Below are 21,145 nucleotides of genomic sequence, written 5' to 3'. Positions count from 1 at the left end.
AGTTTCAATGTTCACCCTCTACTCTCCATGCTGACCCTTAATCTGTAGTTCAGGCCGTTGTCCATCAGCACCTGCCTGGATTACTGCCCTGGGCTGTAGGTTGGCTTCTTGGCCCTCACCTGTTTATCTTCCCTCATGCTTTCAATAACGTTCTTCCTCTCTAGCGGCTTCCTTTTTCCTTTCCCATTAAGCTTAAATTACTCTGCCTAACTTCTAGGGCCATCTTTAATTTGGCCTAATCTTCCCTATTCAATGTTTCTCTCTCTTAGCCTTCATCCCCTTTGGACATATCTCTTGTTAGGGCACAGATAAATACTCCATATTCTAGAGTATTAATTTAGCGGGGCAGTTATGTGACCATTTATATGACATGTCCTAAGAGTAGATGTGCAGGATAAGGCAAGAGTCACCGGAGCACATATCCATAGTTGTTGTTACTGAAAGAAACATAAGCATCTTGTTTCTGGTAATTCTTCAGACCGCATTAGTCAGGAGTAGAGTGGATGATCCGAAATGGGGGAGGATAGACAGTACATTCACTTACATACAAAATAGATTGCCATTCTCTGTTATTTAAAAAAACAAACAAACCATATATGAACTAATATTTGTATCTCTACATGAAGCAAAGTATAGTGGATGTTCTGCTTGTGTGTACTGAATAGTGCATAATTTCCAGTGGGCTTAATAAAAAAATCAGTCATGAGGGACACTTGGGTGGCTCAGTCAGTTAGGCATCTGCCTTTGGCTGGGGTCATGATCCCAGCATCCTGGGATGGAGTCCCATATCAGGCTTCCTACTCAGCAGAGAGCCTGCTTCTCCCTCTGCCTGCCACTCCCTCTGTGCTTGTACTCTCGCTTTCTCTCTCTCTCTCTCTCTCTGGAAATAAATTTTTTAAAACAAAGCGCATTAAAAAAAATCAGTCATGATGACTTTTTTTAAATAGACTTTATTCTTCAGAATGGGTGTAGATTTACAGAAAAATAGAAAAGATGGTACAGAGGGTTGCTGCACACCCCACACCCAATTTCTCCTGTCATTGGCCTTTGACATTAGTGTAGCAACATGTGTTAAAATTAATAAACCAGTGGTGGTACCTTATTATTATTAACCAAAGTTCATCCTTTGATCTGGTTGCTTTAGTTTTTACTTAGGGTCCTTCTTTGATTCCAGGATCCCATCTAGGAAACTGCATTATATTTCGCTAACAAGTCTCCTGATAGTCTTCTTGGCTGTGGCAGTTTGACTGCAGTTTTTTATTATGGGCAAAAAGATGGATTTTTCTAAAAGCTAGAACACTTAAAATAAGTGGACAGTTTTAAGGTATTTCAACTTCTATGTTCCCTTTTCTTCTGTATTCCAGGCACTCTGTGAATGTGCCCTCCAGACTCCTTATGACAGCCTGAAACTCGGGATGCTCTCTGTCCTTTCCACACTGTCAGGGACCATTGCCATCAAACATTACTTCAGCATAGCTTCAGGTAAGGAGAAGAAAGGAGAGGACATATGGATAATGTGCTTTTCTCCTATTGATGGTTCTGGTGGTTTCTTCTGTAAAGCCTTCAAATCTAGAACAGTTTCAGTCTTGTACTCTGTTTATATGCCAGTGACTTATCTGCAAATGATTTCTTCACTAATGCCTGTGGTCATAACATTTTGCATCCTTGATCATAATTCAAGGGTATTTTCTTTTCTAGATTTGCCCTGTTTTGAATTATATGTACATGAGACAATATTTTTGAGGCTACTTAACTTAGCTTGTTTGCTTTTGTATTTCTCTGAGTCCAAGTGCCCTTTGGATTTAAGTACATTTCAAAGGCCAGATGGTGGCGAATTTTAAAAGCAAATGTCACAAGCCTTCTTTTAGGTATATGTTACCCTTTGGAAAACGATTAAAATAAAACTTTACCCCAGTTCGATAACACTTTCCTGGTTGCCTATTACAGATGGGTTAGCTTCCAAGTGCCTTTATTACACTTGATCTTAGCCAAAAGGCCAAGGAAGCGATCAAAGTGCCTTTATTAATGCCCGTGGAGGAGCTTGCCTACCTAACAGACACGGCTGAAGTGTTCTGTTTTGTTTTAATGTGGGTTTTGTGGGATCTCTATTGCTTCCTGTTTTAGTCCATTAATTTGAGTTGAGGTAATTAAACAACTGCAGTGTCCCTTTGTCCTTTTTATGGCTTCACAGCATGTGAGCTTGCTGGGTAAAGGGATTCCCTCTCTCTATATAAGGCTTGATAGGAAGATGAAAATACCTGGTACTCTGTTTGCCAGGCCTCCCTGCCAGCTAGGGTGCCACATGTGGCCTGGACTCAGCTGCCATGTCATACCACAGGCTGAACTGAGAGCCAGTAACGATAAGAAGTAGGGAAGTAGGAGAATTTGTTCTAGTGCTAGAGCAGTGACTGGGGCTGCACGTTTCCGGGGCCTCCTATGGAGGGGGGCTTCTGCTCTGTCACGGAACCTCTGGCAGTAACATGGCGGAATCAGCACAGTGGTGCTAATGCCTTCACTGAACTAATTCTGTGTGTGGTTTGGGCTGTGATCTCGGTCGCTTTTCCTGTCATTTTCTGAACTTTGTTTTCTAGCCTTTTCAGTAATTCTGTGAGGTCTTTCTGTGTCAGTTATCTACTGCTTTGCAATAAGTCACCTCAAAACTTAGTGGCTTCAGGGACACATCAGTGGCTCAGTCGGATAAGCATCTGTCTTCAGCTCAGGTCATGATCCCAGGGTTCTGGGACTGAGTCCCACCCACATCAGGCTTCTTGCTCAGAGGGGAGCCTGCTGCTCCTTCTCCCTCTGCCACTCCCCAACTTGTGCGCTCTCTCTCTAACAAATAAATAAATAAAATATTAAAAATACAAAAACAAACTTAGTGCCTTAAAACCATCACCGTTATATTTGCTCTGATTCTGCATATCAGCAATTTTGACTGATCTCAGCTGGGTCCTTCTCCCAATCTCATGTGGGCTTTTACCTGTAAGACTGCAGTCATCTGGAACCTTGACCATTCTGGATGGTCTAGGGGGTCTCATTCACCAACTGGAGGTTGAAAATCTTCCAGCAGAGCAGCTTGGTTCTCCTCCTCCTGACTCAGCAGGCTAGCTTGGCCTTGTTTATGTCATGGTCTCAGGATTCTAGCAGCAGTCAAAAGGAGGCAAGCCACCAGCGGCCCATAAGCACTTCTTAGTCTTTTGCTTGCACGTTTCTTAATGTCTCAATAGCCAGAGCAAGTGACATGGCCAAGCCCAGATAAGTGGGGACATAAACACCTCTTGAGGCAAGGAATTAGAAAATTGCGTTGCAAAGGGGCATGCCTACAAGGCACGGGATGTATGATCACAGCCCTTTTTATCAACAATCTATCATATACCCATTGTACTTTTAAAGAATTCTGCATAAATCAGCCAGTCTCATTTTCTCAGCTTATAGTTACTATCCTTGACTGATGTCCTACTTTAAAAGAAGCTGCAGGAGTATTAATTATATCTTATAATTTATAAGTGTCTTCCCATGGAAAGTCTCATTGCTTCTGCACAAGTAGCCTTTCAAGCAAAGCACATTGAAAGTTTATAAGTATTAAAATTGAGGCTTACAAAGTTTCAACGATATGTCTGAAGTCACATGCTTAATGACATGCCTTGGTCTAGACCTGAACCCAAAGGTTCTGACCCAGTGTTCATTTTTATACTAAACGGGCCTAGAAGCAGAATGACTTTCTTTTTCTTTATTTTCTAATTCCAGAGTCATTTGTAAGCCTTTGTCAGGTTATAATATTCAAGCGCTCTTGAGCTTTGTCCTTTTATTGAATTTAAATTTTATTAAATTGCAGTTTGTATATGGAATTAAGCAAAAGGCTTAAATAACCAAACTAGGTAATGTTCACAAGAAATGAAAGTCAAGGATTTTCCAAAATTAGATTTTCCCTTAGGCAAAAGTATGTTTTCATTGATTAGATTTTTTTCAATATAAGCAAGATTGTTTATAAAACAAACTTAAATTTAGTGTCTAAATTATCACTAACAAATGGCTCTTAAGCATATAAGATGTTCACTATTACACATACCTAAGAAAAATACAAAAAAAAAAAAAAAAACCCCACTAAAAAACTTTACCAATCTGTCAGATTGGCAAAGATTCAGAAGTTTGATAACATGCTTTTTTGACAGTGGTAGGTGAACAGCCATTCATTCATTGTTGGTGGGGTTGTGAATTATTAAATGTCTACATAGGTGATTTGGAAGTATTCATCAAAATTACCAAGGACCCAGAAATTCCAGTTCTAGGAGTTGAACCTACTAGTATAGTCACACATTTGAGAAATGACAGAGGTATAAGGTTATTCATAGCATCATAGTATGTAATATCGAAACATTGTCCATCAGCAGAGATGTAGTAGAATAAAAAGAAATCCATCAATAGGGATCTCATTAAAGAAATTATGGTACACAACTGCAATAGAAGTCAGTATAATTTATTAAAGAATATATGGCATGGAATAATCTGCATGATATGTTTAAAGGGCAATAAAGAAAGATATAAAACTGTGGAAAAAGGAAAAAGAAATTGAGAATGTGTGCTTGCAAATGTACAGACTCTGGAACGATACACAAGGAGCTGATAACATTGGGTGCATGAGGAAGACTTTTCACTCTATGACTTTCTAGCTTTTTCTACTATTTATTGAAACTTTAGAACCAGGTGAATTTATCTGAGTAAATAATTTTTTTTTAAGATTTTATTTATTTATTTGAGAGAGAGAATGAGAGAGAGAGCATGAGAGGAGAGAGGACAGTGGGAGAAACACTCTCTGGCGATCAGAGAGCCTCATGTGGGACTCGATCCCAGACTCCAGGATCATGACCTGAGCAGAGGGCAGCTGCTTAACCAACTGAGCCACCCAGGAACCCTGAGTAAATAATTTTTAAATAAAAAAATTAAAAATAGTTTTGTTCCTAAAATAGTAAACATAAAAAATGCTGCCAAATATATTTTTAAAGATAGAATATTGGCTACTATCTACTTATTGTGATTATGTGTGAATTTTTAAATTTCGAATTTTTCTGATTTTTTTCCCAAATTTTCTATGATGAGTCTTCATAGAAAGAAAGAAAAATGCATGTTGCAAACCACGTTCGTAAATCAATTAATGAGTCTGTATCGTCCAGATCACACAGGCAAGACAAAGAATGGAGGAAATATAATTTCTTCAGTCTTGAAAAAGCTTTTCTAATATTTTTCCTATTTTAAAAACACTGAGGGTTTACCTTAGCTAATACTTTTATGTTAAACTGGAAAACACATGTCCCCCACTGTCTGGGATGGTCTTGGTTTATGCCTGTTGTAATTAGGAATTGGATCCCCTTCAGCCTCAAAAAATATGGTCACCTTTGGTGTGAGAGACAAGGTTGAAATCGATGGTAATCGAGGAAAAATAAGCAAGAGTGGAAGAAGGAAAGCAGGAGCAAGAGACTCTGCTAAAAGGCTGAAAAGCTTTAATCTCCTGATTCTTCTTCAAGTTCATTCACTTATACCTGGGAGTTTCTCTACTACAAATACAAATATTCACAACATAAACATTACATTACAGAATTTCAGGTGTGAATTTTGAAAGTTGTTGCAGGGATACCTGGGTGGCTCAGGGGTTAAGCCTCTGCCTTCTGCTCAGGTCATGATCCCGGGGTCCGGGATTGAGTCCCCGCAGCGGGCTCTCTGCTCAGCGGGGTGTCTGCTTCTCCCTCCCCTGCTCATTCCTGTGTGCTCACTCTCTGTCCATCCCGCTCTCAAATAAATAAAATCTTTTAAAAAATAAAAATAAAAAGTTGTAATTTATAGCATAGAACTTGAAGTATAAAGCACAGGGCATAACTAATACATTTTGTGATCTTAGGGACAAGATGCTTAAAATCCTAGTTATGCCCTACCTCTACCCCTGGGCTTCAATTTCTTCTGTAAAAATAGGGCATTGAATCACGTGATCCCAGAATTCTTTCCAGTTTTAAAATCATTAATTTTGGGGGTCACTGGCTGGCTCAAGCAGTTAAGCATCTGCCTTCGGCTCAGTTCATGATCCCGGCGTCCCGGGATCAAGCCCCACACTGGGCTCCCTGCTCAGCAGAGAGCCTGCTTCTCCCTCTGCCCCTTACCTGGCTCGTACTCTTTCTCACGCATGCTCTCTCTCAAATACATAAAATCTTTTATAAATAAATAAATAAATAAAATCATGAATTCTGTGTAAACCTTTTGCAGTGTAACTATCTGCCAGCCATTGAGGTGGGAAAAGCAAACTTAAAATTTTTGTTTCTCGTTTTCTTTCCTCTCTTGAAGGTAAGTTTTATCTGATAAGAGCCCTAAAAGTGACATCCATTTTAATGAGAATCCATTTGCACTCCCAAGATACAGTCTTTAGTTTTTTTGGCTTTGCTATGTTCCTTGGTCAGTTTTTGTTAATATTTTTGTGGGAAAGTCCTATATTATTTTAGATCCTAATCAGTATAGACTATTAAGACATACCCTATTCTAAGTTCCCTTGACAGAAGAAATAGGAATGATGGTTTATGTGGATGACGGAGTAAAAGTAGATGGAGTACAGATTTTCTCTTGAAAATGAGAACAATGAACCTATACATTGAAATGCTTTTGAACTTTGTAAGTGAATTAAGTCTGTGCTACTTTTCCCTTCTTGTTTAGGAAATGTGGGTTCTTCCCCCAGATCCTCTGACTTGGTCAGATTAGCCCAAGAGTGCTGTTACCATAATAACAGGGGCATTGCAGCTCATGGAGTACGAGTCCTAACTAACATAACAGTCTCTTGTCAAGAAAAAGGTAAGTTTGATCAGGACGGATACTAGGTATAAACTTTTGGATTGAAGTTTGGGTGGAATGTGTGTGTGTGTGTAATCCCTCCTTTTTAGCACATAAGCTCTTATCTACTGATTGCCTCCCAAAGTCTTCTTAGAGCAGGTTTTCTCAAAACTACTTAATCCTATGAAAAATAAAAGTATATATATATATGAGGGCCTTGGGATTGGGGTTGGGAAATGGAAAGGTTTCATGGAGCATTGCCCATTTCCTCCCAGTGCTTCACTTTGCACGCATGGTGCTGTGGGTAGGGAGTGCTTATGACTGCCCTGTGGTGTGAAAATTGGTTCACATATACAAAAACCCCTGGAAAATTAAAGAAAAAATACCTTAAGTTATCAAGGGGCTTAAGTAACAAATAGTTTGACCTAGGGGCAAATGAATTAACAGAGTAATATGAATTAAATTTGCCTAGAATTTGTCTCTAGGTATTTAAAACATCAAACTGATTTGCGTGATTTAGAATGTGAATAGAAAATAATGCTTATATTTTATCGTATTCCTAATATTTTTGACCTAAAGGCTTGAATAAGTTCAAGCTGGTATTCAAAAACAAATGCATTTTGGATGTTTCTTCTGTTCTGTTGTTCATCTTGATCTCCATTAAGGATCATAAGTGGGGAATCTTATCCCCACTAGACATCAGCACTATTCATTCCTAGTACCTGTTTTTTTTCTAGCGATCTGACCTTCACTAGACTTAACACTGTCAAGTCCTACACTAACTCAGGTGACATTTCTTTAAAATTGTTCTTTAAATGCTGATTCTTAATTGAATAATTAAACCTGTTTTATTTTTGATATAGTAATGAGTATTTTCTACCATGTAACATAGAAAACTGTGTGTTCTCAAAGCTCATATATATATTGACCTTAATATGGTTAATATATTCAGAATTTTCTAGAACTTCTAGAGAAATGTTAGGCCTAAGGTAGTAGAAAGATGCTATAGGACTGCTATTACATAGAGACACCTTAAGGGGTTTGTTCTTTGTGGTCTGACTTAAAACATTAATAAGGTTATGCGGGGTTTTCATTACTTCCTAAAAGGGTTTCAGTTTTCATTAGAAGGTTACACTGTAGGTGAAAGTGAACAAGCATAATTTATGTCTAGTTAGGAAGATTAAAAATTTATATCTTGTTAGGAAGATTTATGTCTGGTTAGGAAGGTAATACATGGTTTGCTGTTCCTAGTATTTTCCTCAGCTAAGCTGGTGACACTGTTTTCAGTTATGTTTTATTTATACCTTTGTGGCTTTAGCTCTTGATTTAATGTGGGTATACATACCTTTTTCTTTTAATATTAGTTTTGGGTGTACAATATAATGATTTGATATTTGTATATATTGTGAAATGATCACCACAGTCTAGTTTAACATCAGTCACCATACATAGTTATACAATTTTTTTCTTGTGATGAAAACTTTTAAGATCTACTCTCTTAACTTTCAAATATGAATTACAGTATTATTAATCATACTTGCCATGCTATGCTCATTTTATAACCAGAAGTTTGCACCTCTCAACTCCTTTCTCCCAGTTTGCCTACCACCTGCTTCGGGCAGTCACCAGTCTGTTCTCTATACCTTGAGCTCAGTTTTTATTTGCTTGTTTGTTTTAGATTCCTCATGTAGGTGAAATCATACGGTGTTTGTCATTTTCTGTCTGACTTATTTCACTCAACATAATGCCTTCAAGATCGATCCATGTTGTCTCAAATGGCAGGTTTTCCTTCTTTTTATGGCTGAGTAATACTCCTTTGTGTATCTGTACCACATTTTCTTGATCCATTCACCCACTGGTGGACTCCTAAGTTGTTTCCATATCTTGGCTATTATGAATAATGTTGTAATGAACATGGGGGTGTGTATGTCTTTGTGAGTTAGTATTTTCATCTTCTTTGGGCAGATACCTGGAAGTGGAATTGCTGGGTCATATGGCAGTTCTGTGTTTAGTTTTCTGGGGAGCCTCTACACCGTCTTCCGTAGCAGCTGCCTCATTTTGCATCCCCACCATCAGTGCACAAGGTTCCCTTTTCTCCACATCCTTGCCAGCTCGTTACTTCTTGTCTTTTTGATAATAGCCATTCTAACAGGTATGAGGTGATACCTCGTGGTCGTTTTGATTTGCATTTCCCTGGTGATTGGTGATGTTGAGCATTTTTTCATGTACCTATTGGCATTTGGAGATCTTCTTCAGAAAAATGTCTCTTCGGGTCCTCTTCCCAGTTTTTAATTGGATGGATTGTTTTTTTTGCTGTTGACTCATATGAGTTCTTTATATATTTTGGGTATTAACCCGTACCAGATACATGATTTGCAAATATTTACTTCCATTTTCATTTTGTTGATGGTTTCCTTTGCTGTGCAGAAGCCTTTTAGTTTTATAAAATGTATATATTTTTGGAATCGTCAGTAAAGTAGTGGAAAAACAGAAGTCCGAAGATAGCCTTTACATTTCAGAAGTAATGGCACATGTACTTTTTCAAGAAGGTTAGCTTTACACATGGCATAGTTTCTTATATCTTCGACTGCTTAATGTTTTCTCCTTCTAAGTGCGTGTGTGTGTGTGTATTTAATCTTCTCTCCTCGACCGCTGTAAACCGTAGTGTTTTTCTTCTAGACCTTTTGGCACTGGAACAGGATGCTGTCTTTGGCCTGGAATCCCTTCTGGTACTTTGTAGTCAAGATGATAGTCCAGGTGCTCAAGCCACTTTAAAGGTGAAAATATCACTTATTTTAATATAATGCCTATTTTTATTGTCTAAACTAGGGATTGGCAATCTCTCTGTAAAGGACCAGATAGTAAATATTTTAAGTTTTGTAGGCTGTATACTCTTTGTCACAACTACTCAATTCTGCAGTTGTAGGACGAAGCAGCCGTTGGCAGTGTATCAAGGAACATATAGGCAGCGTGTTGGTGTGGCAGTAAAACTTCATTATAAAACGAGGCCAGAGTTGGCCAAAGGGCAGTGCTTTGTCAACCCCAGCTCAAACAAACATTTACCCTTGATCTTCACTTTCCAAACTATCCCATTGACCATTTTTTTTCTGAAGGATAGACAAAGTAAAAATCTGAGCTTTGGCCTGAGTCGACAGTGTTTATTAAGTTGTAATAAATACATATGAAAGTCCTGGACAATATAAACCAAAGGGAAATGGGCAGAGCTCCGGTACTTTACGAAGTTCATAATCTGAGGTGACACTGATAGGAGATATTTAAGATTTATTATAATATTTTTATTATATTTAAAATACTAGAGATATTTAAGACTTTAAGAATATGAAATGAGATTACTCTTATTGGAGTGAGATATGAAATATAATTCATAATGGTACAAAATTAAGAAGAGTGGGATTAGTGTGATTTGAAGGAAGTCATAACTTCGTTTTAGCATGTTAAAGGAAGGTTTGATGTCATACTGATGAAGAGTAAAGATATGAATACCATTAAGTAAAAGCTGGTAAGAAGTGGAAAGTAGGCAATATGTGTTTGGCAAGTGATTCATCCCCAGAATCCCTTTGGAACCATAATGCATTTACTTAAAAGTTTAAAAAAGAGAAAGAGAGAAGGAAAACAAACCAGATCCTTTTCCCACCAATTGTAAGTGTCATGAAACACTGGACTCTGCACAGTGGGACATATATAGATGGTCATGGGGTCCTGGTGTCAGAGCAGTTCCCCATCTGGAGGCTACTGATGTTTATCTGAAGGACTAGAGTAGGAAGCAGAAGGTACTAAGTTCCTTGGTAGTACAAACAGAAGTGCAGTTCTAACAAGAGGACAGTTGGGAGTGATGCCTTTCAACTGAGGATGTTAGCAAAGATTTGAAAAGGAGATGTCGGGCGCCTGGGTGGCTCAGTGGGTTAAGCTGCTGCCTTCGGCTCAGGTCATGATCTGAGGGTCCTGGGATCGAGTCCCGCATCGGGTTCTCTGCTCGGCGGAGATCCTGCTCCCCCCCCCCCCGCCTGCCTCTCCATCTACTTGTGATCTCTCTCTGTCAAATAAATAAATAAAATCTTTAAAAAAAAAAAAAAAAAAGAAAGAAAAGGAGATGTCATCTGAGTAAAGCCTTGAAAGATGGTGTAGAATTTCAGCATTGAGGAAAGATGATTTCAACCCAGGGGAACCACTCTTTAAAAAGGCATGAAAACAGAAATGTACTTGTTTTATTGGAAGAATTGTGAATAATCCACTGTGGCTAGATGACATAATATATAAGACTAGAAAAATAGTTTGCAGCGCTGTCATGGAGGATTTCAGACATCATGCCAAGGAACTTTGTTTTGTTTCTGTAGGTAGTGAGGAGATATTAAAATTTTAAAGTAATGGGCATGCTGTGACCTTCTTTGTAATTGTTGTTATTTGATTGTGTCTATTATGTGCCAACTTTGTTGACAACTTGTATATACATTTCTTTCCTTCTTTACAAAAACGCATCTAGTGGAATTTTCCCCCTTTACTACTCATGAGGGGATTAAGACCCAGAAAGATAAAATAACTTGAAAGACATCTAGTTTATCAAGGGCAAGCTGATCTTCAACTCTGGATCAGTCAGATTCTGAAGACATCATTGTGTCTTCCTAACTTACCCTGAAAGCTACATGGCTGTAGTGTGAAGGATGGGTTAATGGGCCCCTTTTTTTAAGAGACTGGAATTAGGAAGAGATTTATATGTGGTAGAGAGAATGGAAAGGACGTGGATATTGAAGACTGGACAAAAGCGGAAATGACTAGATGTGTAGCCGTCAGTTGGCTATGTAAAAGTGAGAGAACTTCTCGTTTCTAGTTCTGATGGCTGGGATATTAGTTGATGCCATTAATTAGCCTGAATAGAAGTTCTAAAGCCAATTGGTTTTTTTTTTTAATTTCAAATGAGAAGTAAGAAAATTAAAAGCTTATTCCCCAGTTCTATGTGCTTAAGAGTCACCTGGGACACCTTTTTGACTTAGTTTTTTTAACTTCAAACTATCAATAACCCAAATACTTAAAAAAAAAAAAAAAAGCTAATTCATTAAGTTTTGAATAGGTAGTGTCTGAGAATCTATATTTTTATTAACATCATGGGTGATGCTGGCATAGGTATGTTTACAAACCATATTGTAGAAGCAATTTTTGCAAAGCCATGGAAGTGCAGGATGGTGTGATCCCATCTGGCGTGTTTTCACCATTGTGAGTTTCTCTTCGGGTCTTTTTTTTTTTTTTTTTTTTTAATAGTTTTAGATTGAAATGAGTGGTTAGTATACAGTCCTGACTTATTTTCATTTTAAACATGGCGCAGTTTTAGATCTTAGTAAGATTCAATACGCCACGTGTTCCTTATGAAGGAAAATGTTATGCCTACAAAAAGACCTTTCCTTGATTTTTCCTATTCCTTGATTTTTCCTAATAACTGTACAGAGTTCTTTCTTTCTTTTTTTTTTTTTTTTTTTAAATTTTATTTATTTGACAGAGAGATATCACAAGTAGGCGGAGAGGCAGGCAGAGAGAGAGGAAGAAGCAGGCTCCCCGCTGAGCAGAGAGCCCGATGCGGGGCTCGATCCCAGGACCCTGGGATCATGACCTGAGCCGAAGGCAGAGGCTTTAACCCACTGAGCCACCCAGGCGCCCTACAGAGTTCTTTCTTTAAAGCTTCAGTTAATACCTTCAGGGTATAACTGGTCCATTTTCTATTCAATGTTCAGATTGCTCTAAATTGTATGGTGAAGTTGGCCAAGGGCAGGCCTCATCTTAGCCAGTCCGTGGTCGAGACCTTGTTGACCCAGCTGCACAGTGCCCAGGATGCTGCCCGGATCCTGATGTGCCATTGCCTGGCGGCCATTGCCATGCAGCTGCCGGTGCTGGGTGACGGCATGCTTGGGGACCTCATGGAGCTCTACAAGGTGATCGGACGATCAGCCACAGACAAACAACAAGAACTTCTGGTAAAGAGCCACTTTTTGAGCTTACTGGGGTTGAATAGATCTGGTTTAGTGGGAATTACTTTAGGAAGTCAGTGTTACTGTTTCATTTTACTTAAAAAGATTAAAGTAATTGGGGCACGTGGGTGGCGCAGTCGATTAAGCATTTGACTCTCGATTTCTGCTCAGGTCATGATCTCAGGGTCCTGAAATCAAGCCCTCTGTCAGGCACCTGCTCATTGCTCAGTCTGCTTGAGATTCTCTGCTTCTCCCTCTGCCCCTCCCCCCGCTCACTCTCTCAAATAAACAAATCTTTAAAAAAAAAGAAGAAGACGACTAAGGTAATTATGTACAATCAAGAGTATGCTGAAGTCAGAATAGAACTGGAACCATGAGCTTTTGACTGTTTGACTTTGATCTACAAGGTTCTATTTAGTTCACATCTAAAACTGCCTTATTCCTAAGCCCTGTCAAGTCGGTTTAGTGTACAAAGTGAAAATAAAATTTTTTCTTTCTTGTTCAAAGCAAATAATGAACTAAACCCTGTTTTATACTTTCAAAAATGTAAGTTAAAGACCTAACAATTGACAGAGACCATAAATTAGCCCAAATTGCTTTTTCCCAATTCAGGACCTCTTTAGCTGTTAGAATCCAGTTTAGATAGTCCTGGGGCTAGGAAAGGTACCAGCTTAGAAACAGAAGGCTCAGAAGCTGTATAATAATGTTTGGTTGAAAGTTCTCCAAGGCTGAGAGTAGATTTCATTCTAAATAAGCAGAAATGAGATATAAGCCTTAAGTTGGCCACTCCATATTGTGGTCATCCGAATTTAGGGCTTGCAGGAAAACGAAATGAGATTTCTTCCTCAAGCCCGTTTTATATTTTATCCTCCAGAGGGCGTTGTATAAAAGAGTGCTCCCATCTCATTCCTGTCTTGAAAGGTTGCTCTGATGACCAAGTGGCAGTGGTCATGGGAATGATATCATACAGTTTTCACAATATATATGGACCTTTGTATGTATCAGCCTCAGAATCCTAATAACTTTATTTCTTTTGTTTTTTTATTGAAATGGCATTTTATTGAAGTTTATTTTTTATTGAAACGGCATTTTCAACTAGTATTCTTTATCCCCCTTTTCTTAGTACTGTTAGGAGCAGTTTTAAATTGTGAAACATAATATTCAAAAAACATAAGGAATAATATGAAAATATTTGCATCCATCACCTAGCTTAAAGGGAAAAATGTCCCTAGTCTAGTTAAATCGTACCTCCCTATGTATCTCCCTTACAGTATCTTCTTCCTTCTTCCAGAGGTAACCACTATCCTGAATTTGATGTTCATCTTTCCCATGCATGTTATACATTTACTGGCTTAGAATATATCCTAAGTAATAAGCAATATTATTTTGCATATGTTTAACTTTATATAAATGTTTCCTTGCTGCATGAAATCTTTTGCATTTTGTCTGTCTTTGCCTATTTTGTGTGAATCATCTAGACAGAGAAGTGTACCTCTAGTTTACCCATTTCTCTACTATAAAATATTTAATCATGTGATTATATCATAATTTACGTACCTGTATTTATGGGCATTGTTTCTAATTATTTCCTATTGTAAACAATGTCCTGAGCAATGAAATAAATTGCTTAGTGACCTCAAAGTAGAAAATTAATAAATATCAAAGGAAAACAAATTTGATGGGCTCTAGTTTTTGTCGCATTTTGGGTAAAGTCATCTGTGACATTGGATAAAATTACATGTTTCCTTTATTTCTCTTCTCACTCAATGTTAGGTGAGTTTGGCCACTGTGATTTTTGTGGCCAGTCAGAAAGCACTATCTGCTGAAGTAAAGGCAGTAATTAAGCAGCAGCTTGAAAGTGTCTCCAATGGATGGACTGTTTACCGAATCGCCAGACAAGCATCCAGAATGGTACGTGTTATCCTTTTCTAGGACCCAGGCTGGCGAAAATGGCAAACCTTAGATTGTGTGATTCCTACCCTAGTCAAAACTGCAAATAAATACGGAAGGTATGTTTTAGTCATGGGATTGAAAGATGATAATAAAAGAACCTAGTTCTTAACTTTTCTCACTTCAGAATGGTATGTATATTGTTATGGGGCAAGTTCTACAGGATTCCAAAAATATGAGCTCTTTCTGGCTGAAGGTTTTAGTGCCACTTCATTTTGCCCTATGCTCTCATATCCACAGTCGCCTCCCACCCACCACTTCTGTCCTCCAGTCTTTCTTCCCCTCTCTCCCCAGCTTTGTCATTTTTACACAGGGACGGGGGCAAGTTTTGGTATGCTGTTCCTTTCTCAGCCATGTGGAAAGCCTACCAATTTGTATTTTGTTTGAGAGGAAATACAGAGCTTGGGTAATACAGAAATCCTTTGGATATAAGTCCACATAGCAAAGCTTGGAAAGCATTATTCTAGGTATTGTAATGCATGTTCTCATTTTACCTCGGTTCTCAGATAGTGGGGGAGCTGTATTGGCAGGACAGTTCTTTGTTATACCCAACACCCCCAAGCGTCCAGGTGCTGCAGGGTACTTAGCATCCCTGGCCCCCAGGCCTTCCGTGGCACTCACCTTCCCCCCACCAGCTTCCCTCCCCAGTCATTCCAGAGGCGGGTGCGGTGCTTCTGCTTCTGATAATCACTTCAGGGAACTTGCTGGAGTTCCCCGCCCGTCCCCGCCCCACTAACTAGCTCACACAGAGTGACATACACTAAGTGTTCACACTTTCTATAATTTGAACTAAAATTCTAGACTTGAGTTATAGTGAATTCCATTTATTTTCTCTTTGGAACTGTTTTAGAAAAGAACTAAAGGCATTCTGTTATATAAAAGCAGCTCAGCATATTTTCTCTGAAGAAATACTTAGACCGAGTCTTTAAAAATTACATAATATGAGGAATGGTTGTTAAAACTTATCCAAGCGTTTGTCTTTCAGCTGCCTCATCAGCTAATTCAAGTATAAGAACCTCATCATGTGCCCACCCCGTCCTTTTCAGGGTAACCATGACATGGCCCGAGAGCTTTATCAGAGTTTGCTGACTCAGGTTGCCTCGGAACATTTCTACTTCTGGCTGAATAGTCTGAAGGAGTTCTCACATGCAGAACAGTGCCTCACCGGGTTGCAGGAGGAGAACTATAGTTCAGCACTTTCTTGCATTGCTGAGTCTTTAAAATTCTACCACAAAGGGATTGCTTCACTAACAGTAAGTCCTCTCGATTCTCCTTTGGTGATGATGAGTTGCGTGAGAAAGGTCTTACCTTTTTTTGTGGGTTATTCTATTTGAACTACCTCGACCAATCTGCTGATAAGTATATTTAACAATATTAAATAATAGGACATGGTGATAAATCCTTAGCCCTTCCCCCACTTTTTCATATTCGTAAATTGATGAAAGTTTGTCGTTTTGTTTTTATCAACTAGCAGGTCCACATACGAGGTGGATTACTGAATCCATGCAGAAAGGTTAGGTAGAAGGTAGGATATTCCCTTTCCAGACGCCTGTTCATAAGAGGTATTGGGTCAGAACAGACCATCAAATGTAAGCCCCACCACAACCCCTTTCATGCCTGGCAGCTACTCACTAAGAAGCTAGAGTTTTTGCAGATAAAGAAGAAGTTGTCAAGGATGCTAGTGTCCCACTTTTTACTGCTCTGTGATATCCTCCTATTCTCAGTTAACAGTCAGCCAGCTACCGTTCTTGTTTTCTCTGCCAGGACATCAAAAGGGTTGCAAGAAGGGTAGACCTCCATTAACCTTTCTTATGTTTCCTTGGAATTAGTTATATTCTGAAGTAAGAACCTGCCAAGATGAGCATTTTCTGTATTAATGCAAAGATTTATTTTCCTCTTTAAAGTAGAGTTTATGGGGCGCCTGGGTGGCTTAGTTGTTAAGCATCTGCCTTTGGCTCAGGTCATTATCCCAGGGACCTGGGATCCAGCCCCACATCAGGCTCCCTGCCCAGTGGGGAAGCCTGCTTCTCCCCCTCAAACTCCCCCTCTGCTTGTGTTCCCTCTCTTTCTGTCTCTCTCTCTGATAAATAAATAAAATCTGTAAATAAATAAATAAATGGAGTAATGACACCTTCATTAAAAAAAAGAATAGACTTTATATAATCAACATTAAACATTTTATAAGTATTGTCACACAGCTTTTAAAATTGTGTATATTTAGATGGAACCATAAAACTTTTGGTACCTGTTTATATACATTTATCCCATAATCTAAAATATTTTTAGTAGTGGGCCATCCCAAAAGAAGTACTCTGAAGTAGAATAAAGAATAAACAAAAATCTTTAAAAAAAAAAAAAAAAAAGGGGGGCGCCTGGGTGGCTCAGTGGGTTAAGCCGCTGCCTTCGGCTCAGGTCATGATCCCAGGTCCTGGGTTCGAGCCCCACATCGGGCTTTCTGCTCAGCAGGGAGCCTGCTTCCTCCTTTCTCTCTGCCTGACTCTCTGCCTACTTGTGATTTCTCTCTGTCAAATAAATAAATAAAATCTTAAAAAAAAAAAAAGAATAAACAGATGTCACAAAAGAGACAATATTCAGAATACTGTGGGTATGTATCTTTTGAAGTGTAATTTTTTTTTGGCTAGGACTGATCAGCTGCTGTTTTAAAACAGGAGTATAGGAATGACTTCTCTCCATCTTAAAGGGTAGCATTGACTATTGTGATTCTTTCCTCTTGATTATTCTGGGAAAAGAGTGTTGCTGCCTACATCAGGCTAATAAATGCCTCAGAAAATCAAAAGGTACAATTATTGGTTGCAATCAGTAGAATTATTTCATTTTCTAGTTCACGTGGAGCAGAAAATTGTTATCATTCAGCACAGTAGATGGTTGGAGCTGTGAAACAAGCCCGCAGAGCAGTGAAGCAGATAGAATTAGTATTATGAAAACCCTGTTGCATATTTAATGTTTTTCTAATGATTTGTGTGGTATGTGTAGTTGATGAGGCTTGGCGGTGATTAAGGACTGAATTCTGACATAGAAAGAAAGTACTCCGTTGACAGACAAGTCTCTTGTCTTGATCTCTCTTCTGCCGTTAACATATTATGACCTAAGGCAGGTGATTGGGCCTTACTTACATCATCTCCTTTTGAAACGGAATTCTTTTATTCAGCAGACTACAAGCACTTACTGTGTTCCAGACACTGCTTTGAGGGGGGAAAAAAAAAGATAGAGAGGAAGGCAGTATGATTCTTACAGTCATTTGGAACTTAATGCATTTCTTTTTTTTTTTTTTTTTTTTAAGATTTTATTTATTTATTTGTCAGAGAGAGAGAGTGAGAGAGAGCGAGCACAGGCAGACAGAATGGCAGGCAGAGGCAGAGGGAGAAGCAGGCTCCCTGATGAGCAAGGAGCCCGATGTGGGACTCGATCCCAGGACGCTGGGATCATGACCTGAGCCGAAGGCAGCTGCTTAACCAACTGAGCCACCCAGGCGTCCCTTAATGCATTTCTGATTGTACTATACCATAAGGGTCTTTTAAATCATTTTTTTAAGGGTCTTTTAATCATTCATTTGGCAAGTGTGGATTTGACAGTAGCTTTGTGTCTTTGTAACTGAGAAGATAGAGCATGGACTGACCTTCTACTCCTGCCACATGAATGACCCAACGTGAGATTGTACAGCTGTGAGAATTCTGCTTTTTACCTGCTTCAGCCAAAGTAAACAGAAGTTCAGGTTCTGTGCTTATGGGGGCCCCATGGTAACACTGGGTGTCTAATTTCCCAACAGTAATTAATGATAGAGTTACCCTGCTTCTTACGAATAGAAATTGTAAAAGGTATTTTAGTTTTCTGTGCTGTGTAACAAATCACCACAAAATTAGCAACTTAAGACAACACCCATCCCCCTCTTTTATTTGAAAGAGAGAGCATGGGAGCACAGGAGCAGGGGGAGGAGTAGAAGGAGACAGACAAGCAGACTCCACGCTGAGCACAGAGCACGTCATGATGCTCCATCCCATGACCCTGAGATTGGGACCTGAGCTGAAATCCAGAGTCCAGTGCTTAACTGACTGAGCCACCAAGCGCCCCAAGACAGCCCCCATTTATTATTTCATAGTGTCCTCCTCAGCCAGAAGTCCAGGCATGGCTTAGCTGGGTCCTCTGCTCATGTTGTCAGAGATGCGGTCACAGTGTCATCTGGGCCCAATCTTGTCTGAGGCTCAAGGACGTGCAGGGTCCTCTTCTGAACTCATGTTGGCAGAATTAATTTCCTCACAGCTTCAGAGTTTGTGAAAGCTTCAAGGCCTGCAGGAAAATCTCTCACCTTCAAGACTGTCTTCTAATGGGCTCACCTGATTAGGAGAGATTGAGCCAGAAAAGTTTCCCTTTTGATTGATATAAAGTCACTTCATTAAGGATCTAAATTCTATCCCCCAAATTCATCACCTTTGCTGTATTCCATTGGTTAGAAACAAGTTACAGGTATCATCCACTTTCAGATTAATGAAGATGTGGATAGCGGGGGATGTGAATCAGAGGAATCATCTTAGCATTCTGCCTATAGTGGTGGATTGCTAATTGTATTTATCTTATTTTATTTTTTAAAAGATTTTGTTTATTTGAGAGAGAGCTAGGAGTGGGGGAGGACAGGTATGTAGGCCAAGAGGAATAAGCAGACCCCACTGAGCGCAGAGTCCTTCCTAGGGCTCGATCCCAGGACCCTGAGATCATGACTGAGCCGAAGTCAGATGCTTAACTGAGCCACCCAGGTGCCCCATTTTTATTCATTTTAAAATAATAAATATGTAGGACATCTCCATATATAGTGTAGAGGGTATATTAAAAAAATACAACAAATATCCAAATATACCTAGTATCTTTAGGAAATGGGGCATGACCATTGCCTCTGAAACCCATGCATATTCCTCCATGTTTGTATTCCATTTCCTACCGCACAAAGGTAATCACCATCCTGAATCTTGTGCACCATTCCCTTGCTTCTCTTTATAATTTTAATATGCATTTTTAGAACTCTGAACAAGGTACTGTTTTATGTTGTTTTTGAATTCTATATAAAAGAATCATATTTTTCTTCAACTTGCTTTAATTATCTAAATTATGTTCTCAAGATTCATTTATCGTGTTGCATGAAGCTATAGGTCAGTTTTACTCCTGCTTATTCTTCCATTATATAAATATACATCAGTGTATTTGCCCATTCTAGTGTTGATGGAAGTTTTAATTTTCCTAGTTTTTTGCTATTCAAAACAGTACTGGTATGACCATTCTTGTACATATCTTTTGATACACATATGTAAAGCTTTTTCTAGGACAGTGATTCTCAACGGGGTATGATTCTGCCCTTCCAGAGGACATTTGGCAATGTCTAGAGACATTTCTGGTTATCATGATTTGTCGTGGCATTACTGGCATTTAGTGGGTACAGGCCAGAGATGCTGCTAAGTGCCCAGCAAGTGCAGGACCATTCCCCTCACCCAAGAATTACTCGGTTCCACATGTAACTGGTATACTGAGAATGAAAACCCTTCTCTAGGGCAGTAGACCTCAATCAAAGCTGTTTATCTGTCCCTTGCTCCAATTTAGAAGTGTGTCGGGCTGTCTCTCTTTGTCACAGGGTAAGGGGGACTGCTATTGGCTTTAACATTATATGTCTAATTGGAGAAGTTGTCTAATTTGGGTCAGTGGCTAAAGATGCTTCATCTCCTGAAATGCCCAGGACACTCCTGTGTCTGCCAGGAGACACTGCTCTGTATACTACCTGGAAGTGGAATGGCAAGGTTAGGTACACCCCAGTTGACTAGCTAATACCAGGCAGCCTTCTATAGTGGTTTACAAATTTATACTCCTCCCAGCAGTATATAAGAGTTCCTGTCACTCTCCATTTACCCCCTCACTTGCTGTGTTATAGACATTCTGATTGACATTTCTCAAATTACTAATTCAATTAAACAGTTTATTTATGTATTAGATATAATTGACATAAAACATACTGGTTTCAGGTATACAGCACTGTGATCCAATGTTTGTATATATTGTGAGTTGATCACTACAATAAGTCTAGTTAATATCGGCCACCATACATAGTTAGAAAAGATTTTTTTCTCTTTTATGCTGAGGACTTTTAAGATCCACTCTCTTGGCACCTTTCAAACATTTACTACAGGATTAACTATATTCATATACTATATACTACATCCCCGTGATCTATTTATTTTATAGCTGGAAGTTTTTAGTTTTGACCCCCTTCACCCATTTCACCCACCCACCATCTCTCCACTCCCCTACCCCCCACCCCACCACTTCTGGCCACCTCAGATCTGCTGGTTTTTTATTCCACATATAAGTGAGATGACACGGATTTTGTCTTTGTCTGAACTTGCCATAATGTCCTC

General features: G+C 39.1%; 1 protein-coding gene across 2 annotated transcripts in view; it reads left to right on the top strand.

The window, feature by feature from the left end:
• The window catches only part of INTS7 (integrator complex subunit 7), a 92,047-nt gene that overhangs the window by 47,665 nt on the left and 23,237 nt on the right, over window positions 1-21,145 (top strand). For both annotated transcript variants that reach the window (XM_047704091.1, XM_047704092.1), the window contains 6 exons: window positions 1,365-1,482; window positions 6,694-6,828; window positions 9,487-9,584; window positions 12,549-12,788; window positions 14,556-14,693; window positions 15,779-15,985. In XM_047704091.1, the coding sequence (XP_047560047.1) occupies window positions 1,365-1,482; window positions 6,694-6,828; window positions 9,487-9,584; window positions 12,549-12,788; window positions 14,556-14,693; window positions 15,779-15,985 (936 nt within the window). The remainder of the gene's footprint in view (window positions 1-1,364; window positions 1,483-6,693; window positions 6,829-9,486; window positions 9,585-12,548; window positions 12,789-14,555; window positions 14,694-15,778; window positions 15,986-21,145) is intronic.

The sequence above is a fragment of the Lutra lutra genome, chromosome 15 (genome assembly GCF_902655055.1).
Source record: "Lutra lutra chromosome 15, mLutLut1.2, whole genome shotgun sequence".
Lineage (NCBI taxonomy): Eukaryota > Metazoa > Chordata > Mammalia > Carnivora > Mustelidae > Lutra > Lutra lutra.
The sequence above is the reverse complement of the archived record's forward strand: the minus strand, read 5'-3'. Positions and strand labels throughout refer to the sequence as shown.